Source organism: Diabrotica virgifera, chromosome 8, assembly GCF_917563875.1.
Source record: "Diabrotica virgifera virgifera chromosome 8, PGI_DIABVI_V3a".
NCBI lineage: Eukaryota > Metazoa > Arthropoda > Insecta > Coleoptera > Chrysomelidae > Diabrotica > Diabrotica virgifera.
The window spans coordinates 191661407-191685215 of NC_065450.1; the positions used below are offsets into that span (position 1 = coordinate 191661407).

The 23809-nt window shown below is 31.3% G+C and overlaps 1 protein-coding gene across 1 annotated transcript in view; it reads right to left on the reverse strand.

Annotated features, from left to right (window-relative positions):
* The window catches only part of LOC126889621 (odorant receptor Or2-like), a 120533-nt gene extending 99010 nt beyond the window's left edge, over positions 1-21523 (reverse strand). Inside the window, exons 1-2 of the mRNA XM_050658095.1 lie at positions 21317-21523; positions 18908-19404 (exon numbers count right to left, since the gene is read on the reverse strand). Coding sequence (XP_050514052.1) covers positions 18908-19404; positions 21317-21409 — 590 coding nt within the window. The 5' untranslated portion in view covers positions 21410-21523. The remainder of the gene's footprint in view (positions 1-18907; positions 19405-21316) is intronic.
* Positions 21524-23809: the final 2286 nt, after the last annotated feature.

Sequence of the window (23809 nt, forward strand, 5' to 3'; positions counted from 1 at the left end):
TGTAGGTATATAATTTATTAAAAAATTCTTAAAATTTATCCACAAGGGAGTGGAAGTACAACAAAACGTTTTCGGTCAAACTGACCACCCTCAGTGTAAACCTGGAAATAAGTGAACCACTTAGATTGAAATGCAAAAGGGTGAAATTTTGACAGTTAAAAAAGAAAATGTGGTTACTTACGTCCAGTGTACAAGTAATTGAAACTAGCCACTTGAATAGGTGTAAAACCTCAAAATAACATTATTGCTACATTATGAGCTGTGTAGTAATCGACAATAAGTCGATGTCTTAAGATTAAAAATATATCACATGTGGATGTATGTCATCCTTGCTCGGAATTTACACAAGGTTGTGATCAGGTGAGAGGTTAACAACCAACTGATTAGACAGATTGGTGCCTGAAAATTCATGACAAGATGTCAAAGAAGATAGGTGGATTTCTCAAATGTCAACCGGAAAATTTGACAGAGTGAATTAATATTTAACTTAATTATTAAATTGGGAATATGCCACTATTAAAAATGTTTGTTATGAATTCTAAGTTGTAAATAAAGGTTAATAAGCTGTAATAATATATTCATTAATGCACCGAAAACAAAGGCAAAATTCTACTCATATGCTGTGACGTCATAGACTGTTTGTCAACTGTATAGGACTAAGAATAAATATATATATTTGAGTAAAGTTATAATGAATGAATATTATTGAAAATTATATAGACAAATTTTTTTATATAGAAATTTTTTTTAAATATGACATCTTAATAGAGTAGCAGCTGTAGAGTTGGAAGAAATGCTAATAGGGAATGGTCGGTTGCATATGTTTCAGGGAACCAACGAATATAATGAGGAAATACCAATCTATAGATCTATAATGTAAATTATTGGAGGTATTAAAGGAAATGGTATTAACATTCCGCCGGTAACGTGAATTCTTGTAACATAGTTGGTAACGTCGGTCTACGTCACCGACTTTTTTAATAATGAATATCTTAGGTTGTGATTTTGTGTTAATATTTTGATGTGACTAAATGTTTAATATAACTATATTTAAATAATAATATAGTAAGAAATGATCAATATTTATTTATATTCGGGAAAAAAATGCACATTAAAAAAAGTAGCTTCTTTTAGATAGTAACATAATTGACAAACAATTTACAAAAACATGTCAAGTTTTTGAATACAAAGTATCAACAAACATATCGAAAAGGGTTATAATGTCACAAAAAAAAATTATTCAACAAATGTCCAACACAAACTGAAACTATTGTCCGTTTGTTTCCTCATTTTTTATACACTCCACTGCACCGCACTGTATGGTTCTGGTTCGGAATTAGCAACAATTTCGTCAAAAAGTTGTTGCAACGTGATTTGTTCCCTTTCATAATCAATATTCATATACAACTCCTAAAATTAACATCTATTATTTAAACTGACTATGCACCAAAAACGACAAAAACTTACCGTTAGGTATATCACAAATGGTAACCTCGGTCTCTCACACCGTCAGGTCAAATAACATATTGAACTATCTACACTTGGCCACAGATTTTTCAAGACTAAATAGTGTGATGAGAATTTGAAAGCTACCTGGCCGCGGGGACAAAAAAATATGCGCATTTGAGTTTTACCGCGAAAAATCCGCTACGTCGGTGTCAGGGACCGTACGTAACCACTCGAAGGTTAAATGAGGAAGTGGAATTGAAAAAACCTATGTACATATTTTGATCAAGAAATTTTTTTAAAAATTTTTGTTATGACTGAATATAAAAAGTTTGTCGCATATAGAACTATTGAAATTCTAAATGTAGAAAAATTATTAAAACGGGTGATAAGGTAAGTTGCCTATGTTCAGTGGACAAATAAATGAAATATAATTACTGTTTTGAAAATAAATTGTGTGAATTGTTAAATGGATAAAGACTGATATTAAATTAGGAAAATTGCGCTGAAAGAAATGTACATGTTTTGATCAAAGAAAAAAAAAATTAATTTAGATTGTAAGCTCTAAATGTAAAAAGAATATGTCACATGTATTAAACTATTGAAATTCTAGATTGAATATTGTATTGACCAAAGTTGATATTAAGTAAATTTATTAAATGCTGATAGCTCAGATTTATTTTTTAATTTTAATCTAAATGAAAAAATAGAGTGAATCAATTAAAAATTTTGGAAATGCAACAAAATTTTTTTTTTTTGTTATTGTCTATATTAGAAAGTCATATCTGAAAAGATCAAGGGTTCCATGGTGTGATTTTGATATAATGAGAAAATGATTATGTTAAGTGAAAATAATTAGAGAATGAGATGAAAGAAATAGAGTCTTGCCTGGAGCACAGAGTGAAAGAAACTGAAAGATACAAAAGAATATTTGATTGGGTATATTGTTTGGGTTTTTGTTTATTTTAGGTTTGTAGTGGTATGTATAGGAAAGAAGGCCAATGTGAAGGTGGATAAAATATAGAATTATGGAAATAATTGTCTATGAATTGGGGTGAAATCACGGTTAAGAGAAAGTTGACGGTTAACACAGTTTGGACTTGTCCTTGCGTCCCTGACAATCTCTAAATCCTCATATAGATCTAAACGAAGGTTATTCTTATCTTGGATGTTATGAATCAAAGTCACACCATCTGGGATGTTAAGGTGGTGTTTGTTGACTTTGAGATGGTGAGAGAAAGCTGATGTATTGTCACGTTTAGTGTGTTCAGCTGTTCTAGTAGATAGTGATCTATAGGTTCTTTCTACATAAGAGGCATCACAATCAGAACAAGATAATCTATAAACACCACTACGATTCATAAAGTTGATTGGATCTTTAGTGTTAGATAATGTTTTGTTGAGAGTGTTATTGACTTTGAATGATATGTGGACATTGTCCGAAGAACAGAGAATGTGTTTGATCTTCTCAGATATGACAGAATTATGAAAAGGTAGGGACCTATAGATTGGTGTGATGACTGGGTTTGAATTGTAAGCTAGTTGCTGAAGGCGATTGGATTCTCTTTTCCGGATGAGCTTGTCGATTATATTAGGGTTGTAATCGTTGTTGACTGCTATTTGTTTGATTATATTAAGTTCCTTGTTAAATTCAGCTGTAGATAGAGGCAGTGTATGTAGTCTGTGGATGAAACTCCTAAAAGCAGAATATTTTTGAGACAATGGGTGGTTGGATGAAGAATGGATAACATGATCAGTTTGAGTAGGCTTGCGGTAAATACCAAAGTTGAACTGGTTGTTGAGTCTGGTAATAGAAAGGTCTAGAAAGTTAATGGCATTAGATTCTAGTTCCATAGTAAATTTGATATTGGGATGGATTTGATTGATTTTGAATAAAAGGTGATTATCTGAGTCTTGCTGACCATCCACAAAAACGAGACAATCATCTACGTAACGGAACCAATGTAGAACTTCAGGATTTTTCATGATATAATTGGATTCTAAATGATCCATAAAAACATCAGCTAGAAAGGGGGATAAGCAACTACCCATTGATAAACCGTCTGGTTGTTTATAGAAATTATTGTTAAAAATGAAGAACCTTGTGATAGACAAATTTGTAGAATATCTATTATCGAAGAAATGATATGGGGCTGAATAACCTTATTGATTAGGAGAGTTTTTACCAGACTAATTGTTTCATTTTTGGGTACTGAAGTAAATAGGTTGCTAACATCAAAAGAAAGCATAGTAATGTTAGGATTCAGATTGATGAGTTGAAGTTTTTCAACCAATTGGTAAGTGTTAGATACTGAAAATTGAGGAGTGAAGTTGATTAAGTTTTTTATTGTTTTTAATAGGAATTTAGATAAAATAGAAACTGGAGTATTAATGAAGCTAACAACGGGGCGTATAGGAATGTCAACTTTGTGTATTTTTGGCAAACCGTACAACCTTGGAACTAAAGGGTTGCTAGGAATTTTGCTGTATGGAGCATCAAATTCAGTGAAAAAATCAGAAAATTGTTTGATGTTGTCTTTAAGTTTAGTGATAAACCTTTTTGTAGGATCTACTGCTATGGAAATAAAATGATTGCTCTCTAAGAAAGATGTGACTTTGTTGTTATATAAGTCACGTTCAAGGATGACAAGACAGTTACCTTTGTCTGCTTTACTGAAAATTAATTGATGGTTTGTAATTTTTTGTTTGATTGATTTTAATGACTTAAGAAAAGAGTTGGCTTTTTTGGAAGAAAGACTATGTGAGAAAGAAGAGTTATTAGAAGAATCAATTTTAGTTTTAAATTTGTTGAGAAAGCGGTAACAAGAGTTTCTGATAGATGTTCTGTCTGAAAGGGTTACGGAGAGATTTTGGATAACTATGCCTGTCTCGATAGAAAGGTTCTCTATGTCTTTGATTGATAAGTCTTTGGGGACTGAGTGTTTAAGACCATAGTTGAGCAATTGTACTTTGTCTTTGGAAAAATTAAGGTTGGTGAGGTTCTTTATACGGGGATGGAATTTGAAATCTGAAAACTTTCTGACATCTCTGACATCCGAAGCTTGATCGAGCAAAGTTTTGGCTTGAATAAGTTTAATTAATTTGTTATTAAATCTATTGAATTTAATTGAATTAGAAATCTCCACCTTATCCAGAACATCTGACATAAAGTTATTAATATTGATAAAACCTATTATTTCGAGCAAAGAATCATACATTACCTTAAGTTGACAGTTGAGGTAGTTTAATTTTCCATAGTGGTTACATATCTCCTTCTTCATTAATTTAACTTGTAGTGAGCTCCTGATGTTTGGAGGTATATTTTTTGATGTTTTTACTCTGCAAAAATTTGGAATAACTTTGTGATTAAGGCATTGAGATATGAACCATATATCCAATTTAGTGTTGTTCCTCTTTGTAGCTAGCCGCAAGTACTTAAGAGCCAAGTAGACCATATCGTCATTAATTAAAACTTTAAAAGGGTAAACCCTGTAGTTGGCTGTATACCTTTGTTAAGACAACGTAGAATGAAGTAAACACTTCTGTTGTATGTAGGTATATAATTTATTAAAAAATTATTAAAATTTATCCACAAGGGAGTGGAAGTACAACAAAACGTTTTCGGTCAAACTGACCATCCTCAGTGTAAACCTGGAAATAAGTGAACCACTTAGATTGAAATGCAAAAGGGTGAAATTTTGACAGTTAAAAAAAGAAAATGTGGCTACTTACGTCCAGTGTACAAGTAATTGAAACTAGCCACTTGAATAGGTGTAAAACCTCAAAATAACATTATTGCTACATTATGAGCTGTGTAGTAATCGACAATAAGTCGATGTCTTAAGATTAAAAATATATCACATGTGGATGTATGTCATCCTTGCTCGGAATTTACACAAGGTTGTGATCAGGTGAGAGGTTAACAACCAACTGATTAGACAGATTGGTGCCTGAAAATTCATGACAAGATGTCAAAGAAGATAGGTGGATTTCTCAAATGTCAACCGGAAAATTTGACAGAGTGAATTAATATTTAACTTAATTATTAAATTGGGAATATGCCACTATTAAAAATGTTTGTTATGCATTCCAAGTTGTAAATAAAGGTTAATAAGCTGTAATAATATATTCATTAATGCACCGAAAACAAAGGCAAAATTCTACTCATATGCTGTGACGTCATAGACTGTTTGTCAACTGTATAGGACTAAGAATAAATATACACTGTGTCCGTAAAGTATGGAACAAATTCTTTTTTAGCTAAACAGAGCAGTTTAAGAAATAATCCTGAAACACGTCGATTTTTGATTTTAATTTACGGTGTTTTAAAATAATATTCTAATATACAGGGTGAATTACTTTCGAGTAATGACGTCACCGCCATTTTTTTTAAATGGAACACCCCCATTTTGTCTCAATTTTCGGATTACTCTAGCTGAGCTGATTCCAAAAATTTATCACATATTGATTCAAATTGGTACAGGGTGGACAAAAATACAATAGTTTTGTGTATGCTCATATTATTAAAGTTTAATTAATTTTTGATATTAAATTAAAATATTCAACTAAACAATATCAAAAATTAATTAAAATTAAAATATAATTAAAATATCAAAAATAAAATAAGTATTTTTGAAAATATTGTTAATTTAACCCAGATATGCCCAACGTCCTACATATAGAACGCCTGAAGCAAGTCCGATCCTGTCTCATTCTTGACCAGTAACTAAATGCTGACAACAGGTAATCGATCTCTAGGAACCACCCGATGTAATAAAATATAAAACGACTGTTTAGTTACACCATAATATTTGTGTAGTTAACATCAAAAATTGTGTAAATTTGAAAATGGCGGAGTATGGTGTTTCGTTCGCAAAGTAAGCAAAATTTGTATTTTTAAAACTATATAAATAATATTTTAATATGTGCATTTTAACGTAAAAAGAAGTATATTTAGCAATATAGGATCAACAGTAATGTACAAATATGTTATAATATATTTTTTAACCTCTTTTCCACAGCGTCCTACATGTAGGACGTTGGGCACATAACAGTACTACATACATAACTTTATTTTTGCGTAAATTACATGCTTTTATACAAAATATATCAATATTTTAGCATATGTCATGTATATTTACACTTTCAGGGGTTTTTCTTTAAATGATGCACTGGCTATGCTGGAGGAGGAGGAAGATATGATAGAGCACGTTGAGTCATTGACTATTTCTCCGCCCGAAAATGCCACGGATTCTCAAACTGATGAAGATTCTGGTGACGAAGACACGCTTACGATAAATAATCTACCTGCTAAGCAGCTTAGAGCGCCTGCTGAAATAAATTTTCATAAATATAATACAAGGCAAAACATTTCCTCTAATTCCTCAAATCTAAAAGATGACAAAAATGCCCCATCAGTGGAAGAATATGAAACGCCATCAAAGAGAACAAAAACAATAAAGAGAAAAAAGATTTATAAATGGGAAACCGAAGATTTGGTGTATGATGGTGAAGAATTTAGTAACGATGAAGAAGAAATGCCTCTGCAAACCCCTTTAGATATGTTTTCTTTATTTTTTGATGACAAAATATTGGAACTAATAGTTGTCGAATCAAATCGATATGCAGGGCAACAAAATCATTGCCTGAAAATAGAAAAACATGAGATAAAAGCATTCATTGGAGTGTTATTACTCAGTGGATATGTGCCAGTTCCGAGGCGGAGAATGTTCTGGGAAAACGAAAGAGACAGTCACAATGTACTGGTTTCTGAAGCTTTGTCAAGAAATAAATTTGAATATATTTTATCTCACTTTCACCAAACTGACAACGTCACTATAAATACATCCGACAAATTTGCTAAAGTTAGGCCATTGTTCGATCACCTCAATGCTGCATTTTTGAAATTTGGTAAATGTGAGGAAATGCACTGTGTTGACGAAGCCATGGTACCATATTACGGCCGCCATGGCTGCAAACAATTTATTCACAATAAGCCAATTCGCTATGGCTACAAACTTTGGGTAGGAGCAAGTAGATTAGGCTACGTAAATTGGATGGAACCCTACCAAGGTGCTACCACAAATATTAGCGAAAAGTATATTGATTATGGAGTAGGGCCATCTGTTGTTTTGGAGTATGCTGACGTTTTAAGAACTAGGTGGCCTAATAAACGGATGCACCTATTTTTTGATAATTTCTTTTCCACGTTATCTTTGTTAGAATTGCTATCGGAGAAAAATTTTAACGCTACCGGAACAATACGTGAAAATCGCATATCTAATGGGATACTGACAAACTCAAAAGAAATAAAAAAGGAAGCTCGAGGCGTTTTCGATTTCAAAAAAACAGAAAACCAGAACATTATTGTCGTGAAGTGGCATGACAACAGCATTGTCACCCTGTGCTCAAATGCAGTAGGCGTAAACCCCCTGCATAGGGTGAAAAGATTTTCACGAAAAGAACGGACAAATATTCAGGTAAGTTATAGTTTTTTAGATTATTTTTACAAACGCATTTATTTTTTTATTTTCAACAACATGCTTAGTTTCATGACATTTTATAATATTTTAGGTGTCGCAGCCACATCTGATAAACTTGTACAATGCAAACATGGGCGGAGTAGACAGATGTGACCAAAATTTGAGCCTTTATAGAATTTCACTGAGGAGTAAGAAATGGTATTTCCCGCTAGTGGCACACTGTATTGATGTAGCTCTGCAAAATGCTTGGCAGTTGCATAGACAAAGAGGTGGGGACCTTGATCAGTTAAGGTTCCGAAGACGAGTAGCCACTACGCTATTATTACAAAATAAAAAAAAAGAAACACATTCGAAAGGTCATAAGTCATCTACCGAAGGTTTAGACATTAGGTTTGATCGTATGGATCATTTGGTAATTCCTCAAAATAAGCAAACACGCTGTGCACATTGCCATGAAAAAACAACCACCAGATGTTCAAAATGCGACAAAGGACTCCACGTCAAATGTTTTTTGGTATACCATACAAAAAGTGTATAGTTAATGTAGGTACCCTTAAGTGCCCATCGTCCTACATATAGGACGCCCAAAATTTTGTATATTTATCAAAAAAATAAATATTATTTTCGTCTAATATATTTTAGTTTACCCTAAATTAAACAATTATAAGAAAAAAAATAATTAAAATCACAAGTAGACATAATGGGCATATCTGGGTTAACTAACGCGTTACTGTATGAACACACACAAATCTATTGTATTTTTGTCCACCCTGTACCAATTTGAATCAACATGTGATACATTTTTGGAATCAGCTCAGCTAGAGTAATCCGAAAATTGAGACAAAATGGGGGTGTTCCATTTAAAAAAAATGACGGTGACGTCATTACTCGAAAGTAATTCACCCTGTATATTAGAATATTGTTTTAAAATACGGTAAATTAAAATCAAAAATCGACGTGTTTCAGGATTATTTCTTAAAATGCTCTGTTTAGCTAAAAAAGAATTTGTTCCATACTTTACGGACACAGTGTATATATTTGAGTAAAGTTATAATGAATGAATATTATTGAAAATTATATAGAAAAATTCTTTTATATAGAAAATTTTTTTAAATATGACATCTTAATAGATTAGCAGCTGTAGAGTTGGAAGAAATGCTAATAGGGAATGGTCGGTTGCATATGTTTCAGGGAACCAACGAATATAATGAGGAAATACCAATCTATAGATCTGTAATGTAAATTATTGGAGGTATTAAAGGAAATGGTATTAAATGAGGAAGTGGAATTGAAAAAACCTATGTACATATTTTGATCAAGAAATTTTTTTAAAAATTTTTGTTATGACTGAATATAAAAAGTTTGTCGCATATAGAACTATTGAAATTCTAAATGTAGAAAAATTATTAAAACGGGTGATAAGGTAAGTTGCCTATGTTCAGTGGACAAATAAATGAAATATAATTACTGTTTTGAAAATAAATTGTGTGAATTGTTAAATGGATAAAGACTGATATTAAATTAGGAAAATTGCGCTGAAAGAAATGTACATGTTTTGATCAAAGAAAAAAAAAATTAATTTAGATTGTAAGCTCTAAATGTAAAAAGAATATGTCACATATATTAAACTATTGAAATTCTAGATTGAATATTGTATTGACCAAAGTTGATATTAAGTAAATTTATTAAATGCTGATAGCTGAGATTTATTTTTTAATTTTAATCTAAATGAAAAAATAGAGTGAATCAATTAAAAATTTTTGGAAATGCAACAAAAATTTTTTTTTTTTTTTTGGTTATTGTCTATATTAGAATGTCATATCTGAAAAGATCAAGGGTTCCATGGTGTGATTTTGATATAATGAGAAAATGATTATGTTAAGTGAAAATAATTAGAGAATGAGATGAAAGAAATAGAGTCTTGCCTGGAGCACAGAGTGAAAGAAACTGAAAGATACAAAAGAATATTTGATTGGGTATATTGTTTGGGTTTTTGTTTATTTTAGGTTTGTAGTGGTATGTATAGGAAATAAGGCCAATGTGAAGGTGGATAAAATATAGAATTATGGAAATAATTGTCTATGAATTGGGGTGAAATCACGGTTAAGAGAAAGTTGACGGTTAACACAGTTTGGACTTGTCCTTGCGTCCCTGACAATCTCTAAATCCTCATATAGATCTAAACGAAGGGCATTCTTATCTTGGATGTTATGAATCAAAGTCACACCATCTGGGATGTTAAGGTGGTGTTTGTTGACTTTGAGATGGTGAGAGAAAGCTGATGTATTGTCACGTTTAGTGTGTTGAGCTGTTCTAGTAGATAGTGATCTATAGGTTCTTCCTACATAAGAGGCATCACAATCAGAACAAGATAATCTATAAACACCACTACGATTCATAAAGTTGATTGGATCTTTAGTGTTAGATAATGTTTTGTTGAGAGTGTTATTGACTTTGAATGATATGTGGACATTGTCCGAAGAACAGAGAATGTGTTTGATCTTCTCAGATATGACAGAATTATGAAAAGGTAGGGACCTATAGATTGGTGTGATGACTGGGTTTGAATTTGAATGGCATCTAATGCCATTAACTTTCTAGAATTTTCTATTACCAGACTCAACAACCAGTTCAACTTTGGTATTTACCGCAAGCCTACTCAAACTGATCATGTTATCCATTCTTCATCCAATCACCCATTGTCTCAAAAATATTCTGCTTTTAGGAGTTTCATCCACAGACTACATACACTGCCTCTATCTACAGCTGAATTTAACAAGGAACTTAATATAATCAAACAAATAGCAGTCAACAACGATTACAACCCTAATATAATCGACAAGCTCATCCGGAAAAGAGAATCCAATCGCCTTCAGCAACTAGCTTACAATTCAAACCCAGTCATCACACCAATCTATAGGTCCCTACCTTTTCATAATTCTGTCATATCTGAGAAGATCAAACACATTCTCTGTTCTTCGGACAATGTCCACATATCATTCAAAGTCAATAACACTCTCAACAAAACATTATCTAACACTAAAGATCCAATCAACTTTATGAATCGTAGTGGTGTTTATAGATTATCTTGTTCTGATTGTGATGCCTCTTATGTAGGAAGAACCTATAGATCACTATCTACTAGAACAGCTGAACACACTAAACGTGACAATACATCAGCTTTCTCTCACCATCTCAAAGTCAACAAACACCACCTTAACATCCCAGATGGTGTGACTTTGATTCATAACATCCAAGATAAGAATGCCCTTCGTTTAGATCTATATGAGGATTTAGAGATTGTCAGGGACGCAAGGACAAGTCCAAACTGTGTTAACCGTCAACTTTCTCTTAACCGTGATTTCACCCCAATTCATAGACAATTATTTCCATAATTCTATATTTTATCCAACTTCACATTGGCCTTCTTTCCTATACATACCACTATAAACCTAAAATAAACAAAAACCCAAACAATATACCCAATCAAATATTCTTTTGTATCTTTCAGTTTCTTTCACTCTGTGCTCCAGGCAAGACTCTATTTCTTTCATCTCATTCTCTAGTTATTTTCACTTAACATAATCATTTTCTCATTATATCAAAATCACACCATGGAACCCTTGATCTTTTCAGATATGACATTCTAATATAGACAATAACCAAAAAAAAAAAAAAATTTCTAGTCATCATCCCTCTTTAGTTTAAGCTACTGTTCTTCGACAGGCATGCAAACGAGCCGTACCCATCCTTGAGTGTCAAGTCGTTCTCTTGCATTTATTGCTAGCCAATTCTATTTAGTTTGCCTCTGTCTCCCCATACTTCTATTATCAGTTCCTCACCCACTCACTCATTTCACCTTAGCATTCTAGTTCTACAAATACTACTGCAAAGTAGTATTTTGTAACATTGGCAAAAAAAAAATTTTTGTTGCATTTCCAAAATTTTTAATTGATTCACTCTATTTTTTCATTTAGATTAAAATTAAAAAATAAATCTCAGCTATCAGCATTTAATAAATTTACTTAATATCAACTTTGGTCAATACAATATTCAATCTAGAATTTCAATAGTTATATATGTGACATATTCTTTTTACATTTAGAGCTTACAATCTAAATTAATTTTTTTTTCTTTGATCAAAACATGTACATTTCTTTCAGCGCAATTTTCCTAATTTAATATCAGTCTTTATCCATTTAACAATTCACACACTTTATTTTCAAAACAGTAATTATATTTCATTTATTTGTCCACTGAACATAGGCAACTTACCTTATCACTAAAGACTGGATTATATGCAAAATGCATATGCATATATATGCTGCATATTTCTCATGTTTTTCATAAATGCATATGCCTTGCATATTTGGAGATTTAAGAGCATATAAATGCATATTTTGATGGGAATTTACTCTACCCCATTTAAAAATAAGGTATATATTAGTAACATCAACATCCATTAAAATAAAATGTGAAAGTAAATATTTTGCTGTTAAGCTCCTTTGTTGTTGTACCCATAAACATAATGGGCGTTATTTATAGCTGCAGGTATCATTATCCGGATATTTAAGATTTATAGACTTCTCAGAATTTACAAATTACCTAAGTAAATACCGATTATATTTTGAATAACATTACAAATATTACCTGTACTTCTGCTGGTGTCGGCCAACTATGAATTATTCTGGGAAAACCAACCAAAACGAAATTTTAAGGCAGCGTTGCCAATTTAGCTTATTTTATGCTAGATTTGGCATATTTTTGTGTTGTTTAGCTTATTTATTTCTTGTTTAGCATATAGCATATTTTCTAGCATATTAAATAATATAAAAATTATTTAGTAAAAATCGAAAATCTTCTAATTCAGAACAAATTTTTATGTTGGCCTTACAATTACTAAAACAACTTAGGAACTCTCTCACAGGAACTTGAAACTGATATCAGTGAGTCAAATCTGATTCCTAACAAAAAATGTTTAACCATTCACACATACACACCTACATCAGCAAATCCCTTCGCCTTCAATAATGTTTATATTAGTACTTATGTCTGTGGACCATGAGATTACTATTAACTACAGGATCATGTTTCAGCATTTTTTAAAACAAATAATTTATCTGTACTGGGTTATGCTTGCTATAGGGATTTTTTATTAGTTGATAATGGAATACCTACTGTTGAACTGATCATTCCATCATTCTTGTGAGGTTTGGCAAATACTATATTGGTCGAGTTGGCAACACTGTTTTAAGGGTAGGATAGATTATTTTATTTTATGAATGGTTAGTCTTAAATCAATCGCCGATTATTCAACTTTTGTGATTGCAAGTTATTGACTATACTGTGTAAAAAAATCATTTTATTATTATTGTGAAAATGCCTAAAGTAGCAAGGGAAAAATCAAGTCTTCTCAGAAGTTGGATTGGAAGTAACAATCATCTAAAAGTTATCGACAGTGAAAGTATGTTTTGCACCATTTGTGATAAAAAGGTAAGTTCTCCACTTCAATAGATTTTTAAACTTATCAAACTTCTTTGCACATCTATGTGTCTGTCTATTCTAAAATGACAAACCGTCCCATTTCTTCAAAAACTGTTTTTTAAAGTTCGCAACGGTTTGGCTTATACAGAGCGAGGTGTTGAGAGTGGCCCACCCTGTATACTACGGTACACTGACTGTACTTTATTGTTTGACGATTTCAATTTCACTTTGAGAAATAAAAAAAAATTGGGGGAGGTTTAAAAAGTTTGATCATTTTAATGTAGGTATCTATTTACGAAAACATCTAAAACATCATTATCATTATATTCCAGATTCCATGTCAAAAGAAATTCCAAGTAGTTCAACACATAAAAACTTCACTTCACCAAACTAAGCTATCAAAAAATGATAATAAACCTCGCCAGCAGATTCTACAGAACAGTTTGCAGATTCAGAATACGTCAGTTGGGCAAGAAACCTTTGCAAAGGATTTATGCCATTTTTTTTTGAACTGCAATATCCCTCTGCACAAGTTAGAACATAAATCGTGTCAAAACTTTTTAAAAACTTATTGCAAGATTAAAGATAAACCAGCTCAAATACCAAGTTCTTCAACTCTTCGGAAAAAATATGTCAGTGCATGTTACAAAGATGTGATGACGAGTATTAAAAATCAGTTAAAAGCCGATTATCTTTGGATTTCCGTCGACGAAACAACGGATACAAAGGGTCGACAAATTGCGAATCTAATTGTTGGAGTTCTTAACGACTCTGGCGATTTTAAAAACTCATACTTAATTAGTGTAAAATGTTTGGAAAAAACAAACTATGCTACAATAGCTAGATTTGTTAACGAATCCCTAACAAATTTTTTTTTACCTGATCAAGTACCATTTGAAAAAATATTATTAATGCTTAGTGATGCCGCCTCATATATGATGAAAGCTGCATCCAATCTTAAAATCTTTTTCCCTAATTTAATTCACTGTACATGTTTGGCGCACGGCCTAAACAGAGTTGCAGAGAAAGTTAGAATTGAATTTCCCAATGTAAACACCTTAATAAATAATGTAAAAAAAGTATTTCTGAAAGCACCACTACGTGTACAGGTATATAGGGAGATGCTTCCCGATATTCCTTTACCACCAGAACCAGTATTAACCAGATGGGGAACTTGGCTTAAAAGTGCTATATTTTTATCTGAACACTACGACGACATCAAAAGCGTTATTTCAAGTTTTGATCCGACTTGTACCGCTATTGATAACTGTCAAAATATTTTTAAAGAAAAGTCTATTAAAAATCAATTGTTGTATATAAAATCGAATTTCGATATCATTGAAAGTTCAATTACAAAATTAGAGGCTCAAAATTTATGTCTTCACAATAGTATGTCTATTGTTGATTCGGTTAAACAGAAAATAACAAATCTGAATGGGGAAATTGGAGTAAAAATTAAAGATAAACTTGATGACGTTTTAAACAAAAATGAGGGTTTCACTTTATTGCGTTCAATAAATAATATAATCAATTTTGGAAACTTCGATGAAAATATTAATATGGATCCGTCTCTAATAGCAAAGTTTAAATATGCCCCAATTACATCTTGTGACGTTGAGAGATCTTTTTCTGCCTATAAACAAATATTAACAGATAGAAGACATAATATTAGTTTAGAAAATATGAATCAATATATGATTATTTATTGTAACAATAAAAATATGTAAATTTGTTTTATTGTACTCTTTTTATAATATTAGTTTAGAAAATATGAATCAATATTGTAACAATAAAAATATGTACATTTATTTTATTGTACTCTTATTTATCTTGTGGTCAAAATAAAATATTTTGCCGTTTTATTTGTCACAAAACCTGAAGTTAAAAAAATATATTAAGAAATAATAATACAATTTGGTTTAAATTCAAACCTATTTATTTATTTTTATTATTTTTTATTTATTTATGTATTTAACGTAAACCATAAAATTATTCATATAAAAATAAGTGCATATATAAATGCATATTTGCATGTTAATTGTGCATATTCAGCTTGTTTTAAAATGCATATTGCATGCATATTTTAGACATTTTTTAGTGCATATTTTCCAGTCTCTACTTATCACCCGTTTTAATAATTTTTCTACATTTAGAATTTCAATAGTTCTATATGCGACAAACTTTTTATATTCAGTCATAACAAAAATTTTTAAAAAAATTTCTTGATCAAAATATGTACATAGGTTTTTTCAATTCCACTTCCTCATTTAATACCATTTCCTTTACTACCTCCAATAATTTACATTACAGATCTATAGATTGGTATTTCCTCATTATATTCGTTGGTTCCCTGAAACATATGCAACCGACCATTCCCTATTAGCATTTCTTCCAACTCTACAGCTGCTACTCTATTAAGATGTCATATTTAAAAAAATTTTCTATATAAAAAATTTTTCTATATAATTTTCAATAATATTCATTCATTATAACTTTACTCAAATATATATATTTATTCTTAGTCCTATACAGTTGACAAACAGTCTATGACGTCACAGCATATGAGTAGAATTTTGCCTTTGTTTTCGGTGCATTAATGAATATATTATTACAGCTTATTAACCTTTATTTACAACTTAGAATTCATAACAAACATTTTTAATAGTGGCATATTCCCAATTTAATAATTAAGTTAAATATTAATTCACTCTGTCAAATTTTCCGGTTGACATTTGAGAAATCCACCTATCTTCTTTGACAACTTCTCATGAATTTTCAGGCACCAATCTGTCTAATCTGGGCCCGGATTACGTACACTCGATACGCATCGTATCCGCCATGTTTTACTGTAGCGCCTTATGGGAAAACATGGCGGATACGATTCGTATCGAGTGTTCGTAATCCCTATGCAGTTGGTTGTTAACCTCTCACCTGATCACAACCTTGTGTAAATTCCGAGCAAGGATGACATACATCCACATGTGATATATTTTTAATCTTAAGACATCGACTTATTGTCGATTACCACGCAGCTCATAATGTAGCAATAATGTTATTTTGAGGTTTTACACCTATTCAAGTGGCTAGTTTCAATTACTTGTACACTGGACGTAAGTAACCACATTTTCTTTTTTTAACTGTCAAAATTTCACCCTTTTGCATTTCAATCTAAGTGGTTCACTTATTTCCAGGTTTACACTGAGGATGGTCAGTTTGACCGAAAACGTTTTGTTGTACTTCCACTCCCTTGTGGATAAATTTTAAGAATTTTTTAATAAATTATATACCTACATACAACAGAAGTGTTTACTTCATTCTACGTTGAAAAATCGACTTGTCTCGGGTTTTTTCCTTAAAGTCGCCGGTTTACGAAATAACGAATTTATTCCTTTCATTTTCACCATGCTGTGTACACATGCAACGGTGGAAAATAGTGTCGCGCACGCGTGAATAGAAATTAAAAAAGAAAGGAGTTTTGAATACTTTATTGCAAAAATCTCTTCGGGATTTCATCAAGTTTTAAGCTTTTCACATAGTTTTTGAATGTTAAAAATGGCCGATTTCGCAATTTTTAAATTTTTAATGTTGTTCTGAAGCTATTTCCTTGTGTCATTTTTATGATTAATTATTTATATGGGAAATAAGCCACAATTGTGGCTTTTATATTGGCAAATAGGTAATTAATCATTTAAATTTTTAATCGCTCAAAAATATGTCAAAAACTCTCAACTTTAGAGAAAAGTAGGTCACAAAATGTCAATAATATTAATTCCTGAGTTATGAATAGTTATCCTATAGAAAAAAGTATGATTGCTTAAAACCTGTTTCTGATAAAATTTGGCATCACTGTTGGTCATATGAACCTGTACTGTAAAGTCAAGGTGGGACGCACAATAGGTAGACATCAACATATTCAAAAAGTAATTAGTTCCACTAAATACCTACCTGTGAATGTAATCCTTAAATAGATATAGCAAAGTCATAAATTATTAAGTTTTTACAATAACTGTGGATAAGTAGTAATACAGAGGGTCAAAAATGGAAAGCAGTCAAAATGACCGCCCGGTGCTTCTATGTATATATTAACACATCTCAAAAAGTAATTACACTAAGTACCTGTAAAGGAGGAATTATAATCCTCAAATAGATCTAGGAAAAGTCCTAAATTATCAACTTTCTAAAACAACTAGGAATAAGTAATACAGAGGGTCAAAATTAGAAAGCAGTCAAAATGACCGCTCTGGTGCTTCTAGTGTTAAGTGTTTATAGCTTTGTTTAACAATAAAATAATAAATTTCTAGCAATACAAATAATCAAAACCGATAAAATTTGACTTGAACTTTCAAATACGGTAAGCAGAATTGCCATTTTATTTTTTAATCAAAAGTTTTTCGGGTTCAAAAGTTCAACCGCGTTTATCTCGAAAACTATGCATCCTACGAAAAAACTTGTCAGAACATTTTTTGCTTAGAATGACACAAAAAATACAAAAAGATGCTTTGTTTTGAGAGAAATCGATGTTATGTAATTCCTCAAGTTCTTTGTCTATAACAATCTTATCGACATCCGGATCAACTGTTGCCCAAAAAATTCGTATTGTACGGGTGAAAATGTATAAAAAACTTGGTTAAGTCCATCTGAATAAAGGAGGCCGTTGTACCCCCTGGGGACAGGACTACCAAGACGGATCAAAAATGTGCACAAAAGCAAATTTTTAGTGAAAAACGATGACAGCAACATTTGTCCTATCAGATTGTATAATAAATTAATTTCAAAAACAGGCTCTAATAATAAAACAAACAGATTGTTTTTAAGACAAAATCGTCACTGGAAATCGGAAAACGATCACTGGAAATCATACAGGATGCTGAGGAAATTTATTAATTTTGAAAATCTCAGGAGGTGTAACCAAAGAAAGTATTTCACCTGTTGTCAATCTGGTGGTATGGATACGATATTTATTGTCGTTTTCTGTGCTACTTCGATTGATAACTTACTTTGTTTTTCGGTAGATGGCCCTAGTTCATCCGTGACATTTCTTTCTTTGCAATTCGGAAAGGCCTAACGTATGGTACGTGGAAGAATCTGAGAGAAGAGGATATGGGACTACTGATGAAGGGGAAACAACCCCCGAAACCGGTATAGACTCTTCCTGCCCTCTCAGATTTGACCATAGTATTATGCAGCTGCTGCATTTTCGTGTTGCAAAGAAATTGAGAATGTTTATAAATTTTTAAATAATTTTGTGTTTAGATTTATTTAAAAAAAGCAAAAAAAATGTTCTTTCGAATAATCCTCGAACATTGATAAATCCTCAAAAATGTGATATCAATTTTCTCAAGCTTGTTGCTTATTGGAAACAGACCTAAATTTTTTAAATCTGTTATTAAATTTTTTCGCCGAATTATCAATGCCCTCGGGTTATTAATACTGAAAGCAGATTGTAAATTGAATGCAGCCAAATAAAGGAAAACAGTAAACTAAAATGTACAAACCTTTTTAAAAAATTGTGGTGCTCTACACACCTTATAGCTTTTGCTTTAAATAATTGTTGATCTTCTAGTGTATCAATGTTACTATCTAAAATATTTTTGATTTCGATATTTAAACTCTTCCATTGAACTGAAATGAGACACAGCATGTAAACCACGGATATATCAAAAGGTATAATTCCGAAACATACGACACAGAAAGTATAAAACTCATATATAGCTAGTACATAAAATGAAATACTTTGTGGTATATATGTACTGATTCCCAGTACTTTTTTTCTTAAATATAGCGGTTGAAGTCCATAGGAGAAACATGTAATTATTGAGGCGACTGTAAAAAATAAAATCACGAAGTGGGCATATCCTAATACTTTTTTACGATATTCTTTCTTCTCTTTAGAACTGGAGTTTTCAATATCCCAAAAATGAAGCCTTTTCCTTTCCAGTAGTTCAAACATTATAGGCTGTTGTAAATAGGTGCTAACCATCTTTAGGGCACACTAAAAAAATATACAACATTACGGGAAGACTTCTAAATATTAAAACAAGAATAAAAAAACGCCAAACGCCTTAAAAATGAGTGGCACATACAATATTCCAGCTACAAAAGATCTGATATGAATATTACGTGGCGCGAAAATGTATTTTCATTTTGATGCAAAACAAAATTCTAGTTTTATTTTAAAATATTTTTCATATTATTTGCTAAATTTGAAGTAAAACGTGCCACAAAAGAGTAAGTTTGATACAGTTTGAAATTTGAAACTCTTTTGTGGCGCGTTTATATCAAATTTAGCAAATATTATGAAAAAATCTTTTAAAATAAAACTAGAGTTTGGTTCTGCATCAAAATGAAAATACATTTTCGCGCCACGTAATATTCATATCAGATCTATTGTAGATGCAATATTGTATGCGCCACTCATTTTTACGGGGTTTAACGGTTTTTTTATTCTTGTATCAGGAGTTTTTCAAAGTTATTTATAAATTAAATGTATAAAGTTGAATGCAATGTCTCCCAATTACACGCTAAGCTTTATAAATGGTCGCCTTTCTCGCATTATCTCCTAAATGATCTAGTGTCCATCGAATGTACACTAGATTTTTTTTCTATTCGAAATATATTGAAAAAAATATTGGGATGGCCGGTAAATGAACTCGGATTGCCCGTTGCCAGATCAAATCACCGTCGTTTCCACTACAACTACATAAACCATTTAGGGAATAATTGTTAATTGGATTATACATTTGTAGCTTAATAACTTCTAAACGGCTTAACTGATTTTGTTCACTAAACATGAGTTTGAAACGTATTGACAAGTAGTATCTTATGCATCTAAGGTCAAGTATGATAACTGAAGCTATTACAGGAATTATTGAGCTTGAAAAACCGTTTTTCCCATAAGAAATAGATTTGATCATAATTGTGAAGCCTATAACCTAAAAATTCGAATTTTCCCGGATATAAGGTATACACCGTTAGATTCGTCTAGAGTTCTTCTGCAAACGCTCAGTTATTGGCGCAATTCGTAGGTTGAAATTTTGAGTCATTGTCGAAAAACCAAAATTTTCAAAGTTTAGTTTTTCAGCTTTTCGGCTATACTGAGCCGTGTGTATGTCTGATCCTGACAGCTTAAACACCGTTTGAAAGCTTAACTCAACGCTATTAATTTGGTATATTTACTGTTCTCCTGTCTCTTCTTGAACCGAAGATATATACCGCCAAAAAATATGCCGTTTTGTACATACCAAGTCCTATAGCTGGCTTATGGGCAGTCAAAACTCACAAACTACACCGGTTCTGAATCGGCCCTAACCCCCTCTTCAAACACAGAAAAAAAAATTCAGATCGGTTTAACTTTTCCACACACATACATACATACATACATACATATATACATATCCACAAACATTTTCCCTTTTTTAAATAAATATTGACTCATATTTCTGAGCTCGGTAACTTTTGAACGGTATAACCGATTTTCAAAATTAGACATGCGTTGGAAAGGTAATGGTCGCTTATATTAGAAGCCCCAAATTCGTAGTTAAATTTTTGAAGTTTTTGGGAGTTTTGGGGATGAGAACCAAAAACAGACCCTAAATACGAAGGGCCGTAAAATCCACACCCTTGGACCAAAATGGATGGTTGATATATGAATGGGTGAGTCTTTTCCTGAACTTTAAGATGGGAGTTGTCCCAATTTTCAATTCAGTCAGATTTAGAAAATCGAAAATTTTGTGTATATATAGTGTCGTATATATATGGTGTATGGTGTATATATATACAAAGTCTTTACTTATTGCTTGTTAATATTAAACTGTAAACGGACAATTCATAGCATTTTGCAAATGTTGCTTTTGTTTGTCAGTTCCTCATTTAAAAAATGAAATGTGAAAATGAATGTAACTTACGATTTTGGAACAGGCCTTGCAAAATACTTTATCTCCACTTAGCTTTAACTCGGGAAAACACTTTATCCAAGCACTTTTTTGAATGGTAGACATATTTAAATTTAATATATACCAATCACTTCAAAAACACTAAATACGATACAACGTTTACTTTAAACAAATGTTGGCCAGAAACTGACAAACTAATTATTTAATATTAAATTAGTAATGGGAAAGTCCAGATGAGCGATAGATAGATAAATAACGAGCTCGTTCATATCGAAGTTATAAAATTCCAACTAAGAGAGGAGAATTTTAAACTTTTATATAATTTATTTTTAAAATATGCAAAATAAATCGTGTTTAGCTTACATATGCAATGTTGTGTTTGTTGTCTGAAAATATGCAATATATGCATCTATATGCACTTTGCATATATTCCGCTCTCTAATCATGAGATAAAAATTATCTAGAGAATTTACCAAAAACGATTCTATTTCTTCTCTGGTTAGAATTTTAGATTTCTTTGGTTTATAACCATCTGGTCTCCGTATTAGGAATGTTATCAATCTTGAATATTTAGCGATGTTTACATTATTGTGCAAATTCACAGTTACTTTTAACATCGAATAATATGACCATAGAGAAGACGGCTTACGGCATTTAGCCTTCTCCAGAAAATACGCAAAAAATACATTTTCTGTATAATTACCGGCTTTAACATTCTGCAATTTGCACCAACTAACAAATTCATCGTAGACCTTATCGTATATTTTCTTAGATTTAGCGGGTAGTAAACATAATTTTGCGTCTTCTGCGGCTTTAAAAATTTCAGATGGTGTTCCAGAAAATGTCTCATCGTCACTAGTTTCCATTATAAAAAAACTTCTTAAAAAATGTGTTATGAAACTTTCAATACAATAAATAATGGCGACTAACTATTCTTGACTTATATACTTTGTTGCTAAGGTAACACGAACATAGGTATAGAGATTACCGTTATATCATATTATTATTTCTTACACATATTTCTTTCAATATGACATTTTTTATTATCTAACCAATACGCTGTGAGCTCGTACGTAGAGGGGATGTTTACAAATTCGCGAGCGCCAGTAGTGACAAGTCTTTAAACCTTTACCGGAAATTTGACATAAATGTCAAAGTGATTAATTTAAAATTAAAATTAAAAACATTAATTATAAAAAATATTAGTTGGTCAAAGCTGTGGTATATATTTTTAACTTAAATATACTTACGTTTTAAATACTGAATTTAAGTTTTTTTAATGTTCCGTAATATGTAATTATAAATCAATCGATCAATCTTAGCGCCATCTACACGATAATTGTGAAAGTATCCAAAGTAAGGAATTCATATTTTATCAATAGAACGTCAAAATGATTAGCAAAATCTTAAAAAAATCGATTACAATTTAATTAATTTTTTGCGTTGTAAATATTAAGCGATAACAATTAAATAATAAATTTAAAAATTACCGGTGAAAGTTAAATTAGTAACCGCTAGGAGCGACACCAGCGAAGCTCAGAGCCTATACAAATGATTCGGTGAATTGTTATACAGGATGAGTTTTAATAAATTGAGCTATAAAATTCATGCAACTTTTGAAACGGTATTTATAATAAATTGCTCGCAAAGGTGGAAAGAAAAAGAACCATTAAAAAATAATCACTAAAACGATCGTCCAAGATAGTCGTGCATAAAAATTTGTATGTATTTCGGGCGTAAACAGCGTTTATGGACCTTACGTGTTAATAGCTAACTTACACGTCGCGGTCCATAAACTCCTATTTTCCGCCCTTGATACATAAATAACTATTATGATATAAGTGTTAAAAGTACAATTTTAACACGTATATCATACAATATTTTTTCTACAAACGTGTTAAAAATGCAATAATACAGTTTAAATTATATTTAAAAAAAACTTTTTCAAATTGCGAAAATTGTACTATTAATATTAATAATGTTAATAAATGAAATATAAATATTTTGACGTTTGCTTTCAAAATTTGACATTTCACCTTTAACTGCAGTGCCTTAAAAATCTTTAAGCCCCCAGTGCTTTAAAGTGACATTTTTAAGGCTCATATGGAGTGCTAAACATTGCATTTTTAACACGTTTGTAGAAAAAATAATATAAATAATATACCGTTGATAGATAAATATGCAAGGTATTTTTACTATTAATTAATATTATTAATTAATTATAAACTATTTATATACTGGTATATTTATCAATCAACGGTAATACATTAAATAAATATAATATATGGAAATAAGGCACGCATGGTATTTTGTCGTGGACTAGTCAGGGACTGTCTCCGCGAACATACTTATTGTTATTATCTACTGATCTAACTTTTGAATATTATGTCAAAATAATTATTTCATCAAATTTTCAGTACTTAGTAATTACACGAGAGCTCTAAAGTTATCGATTTCTATTCCGAGTGCAGGTTTAATTTCACGACCCGAAGGGGAGTGACATTA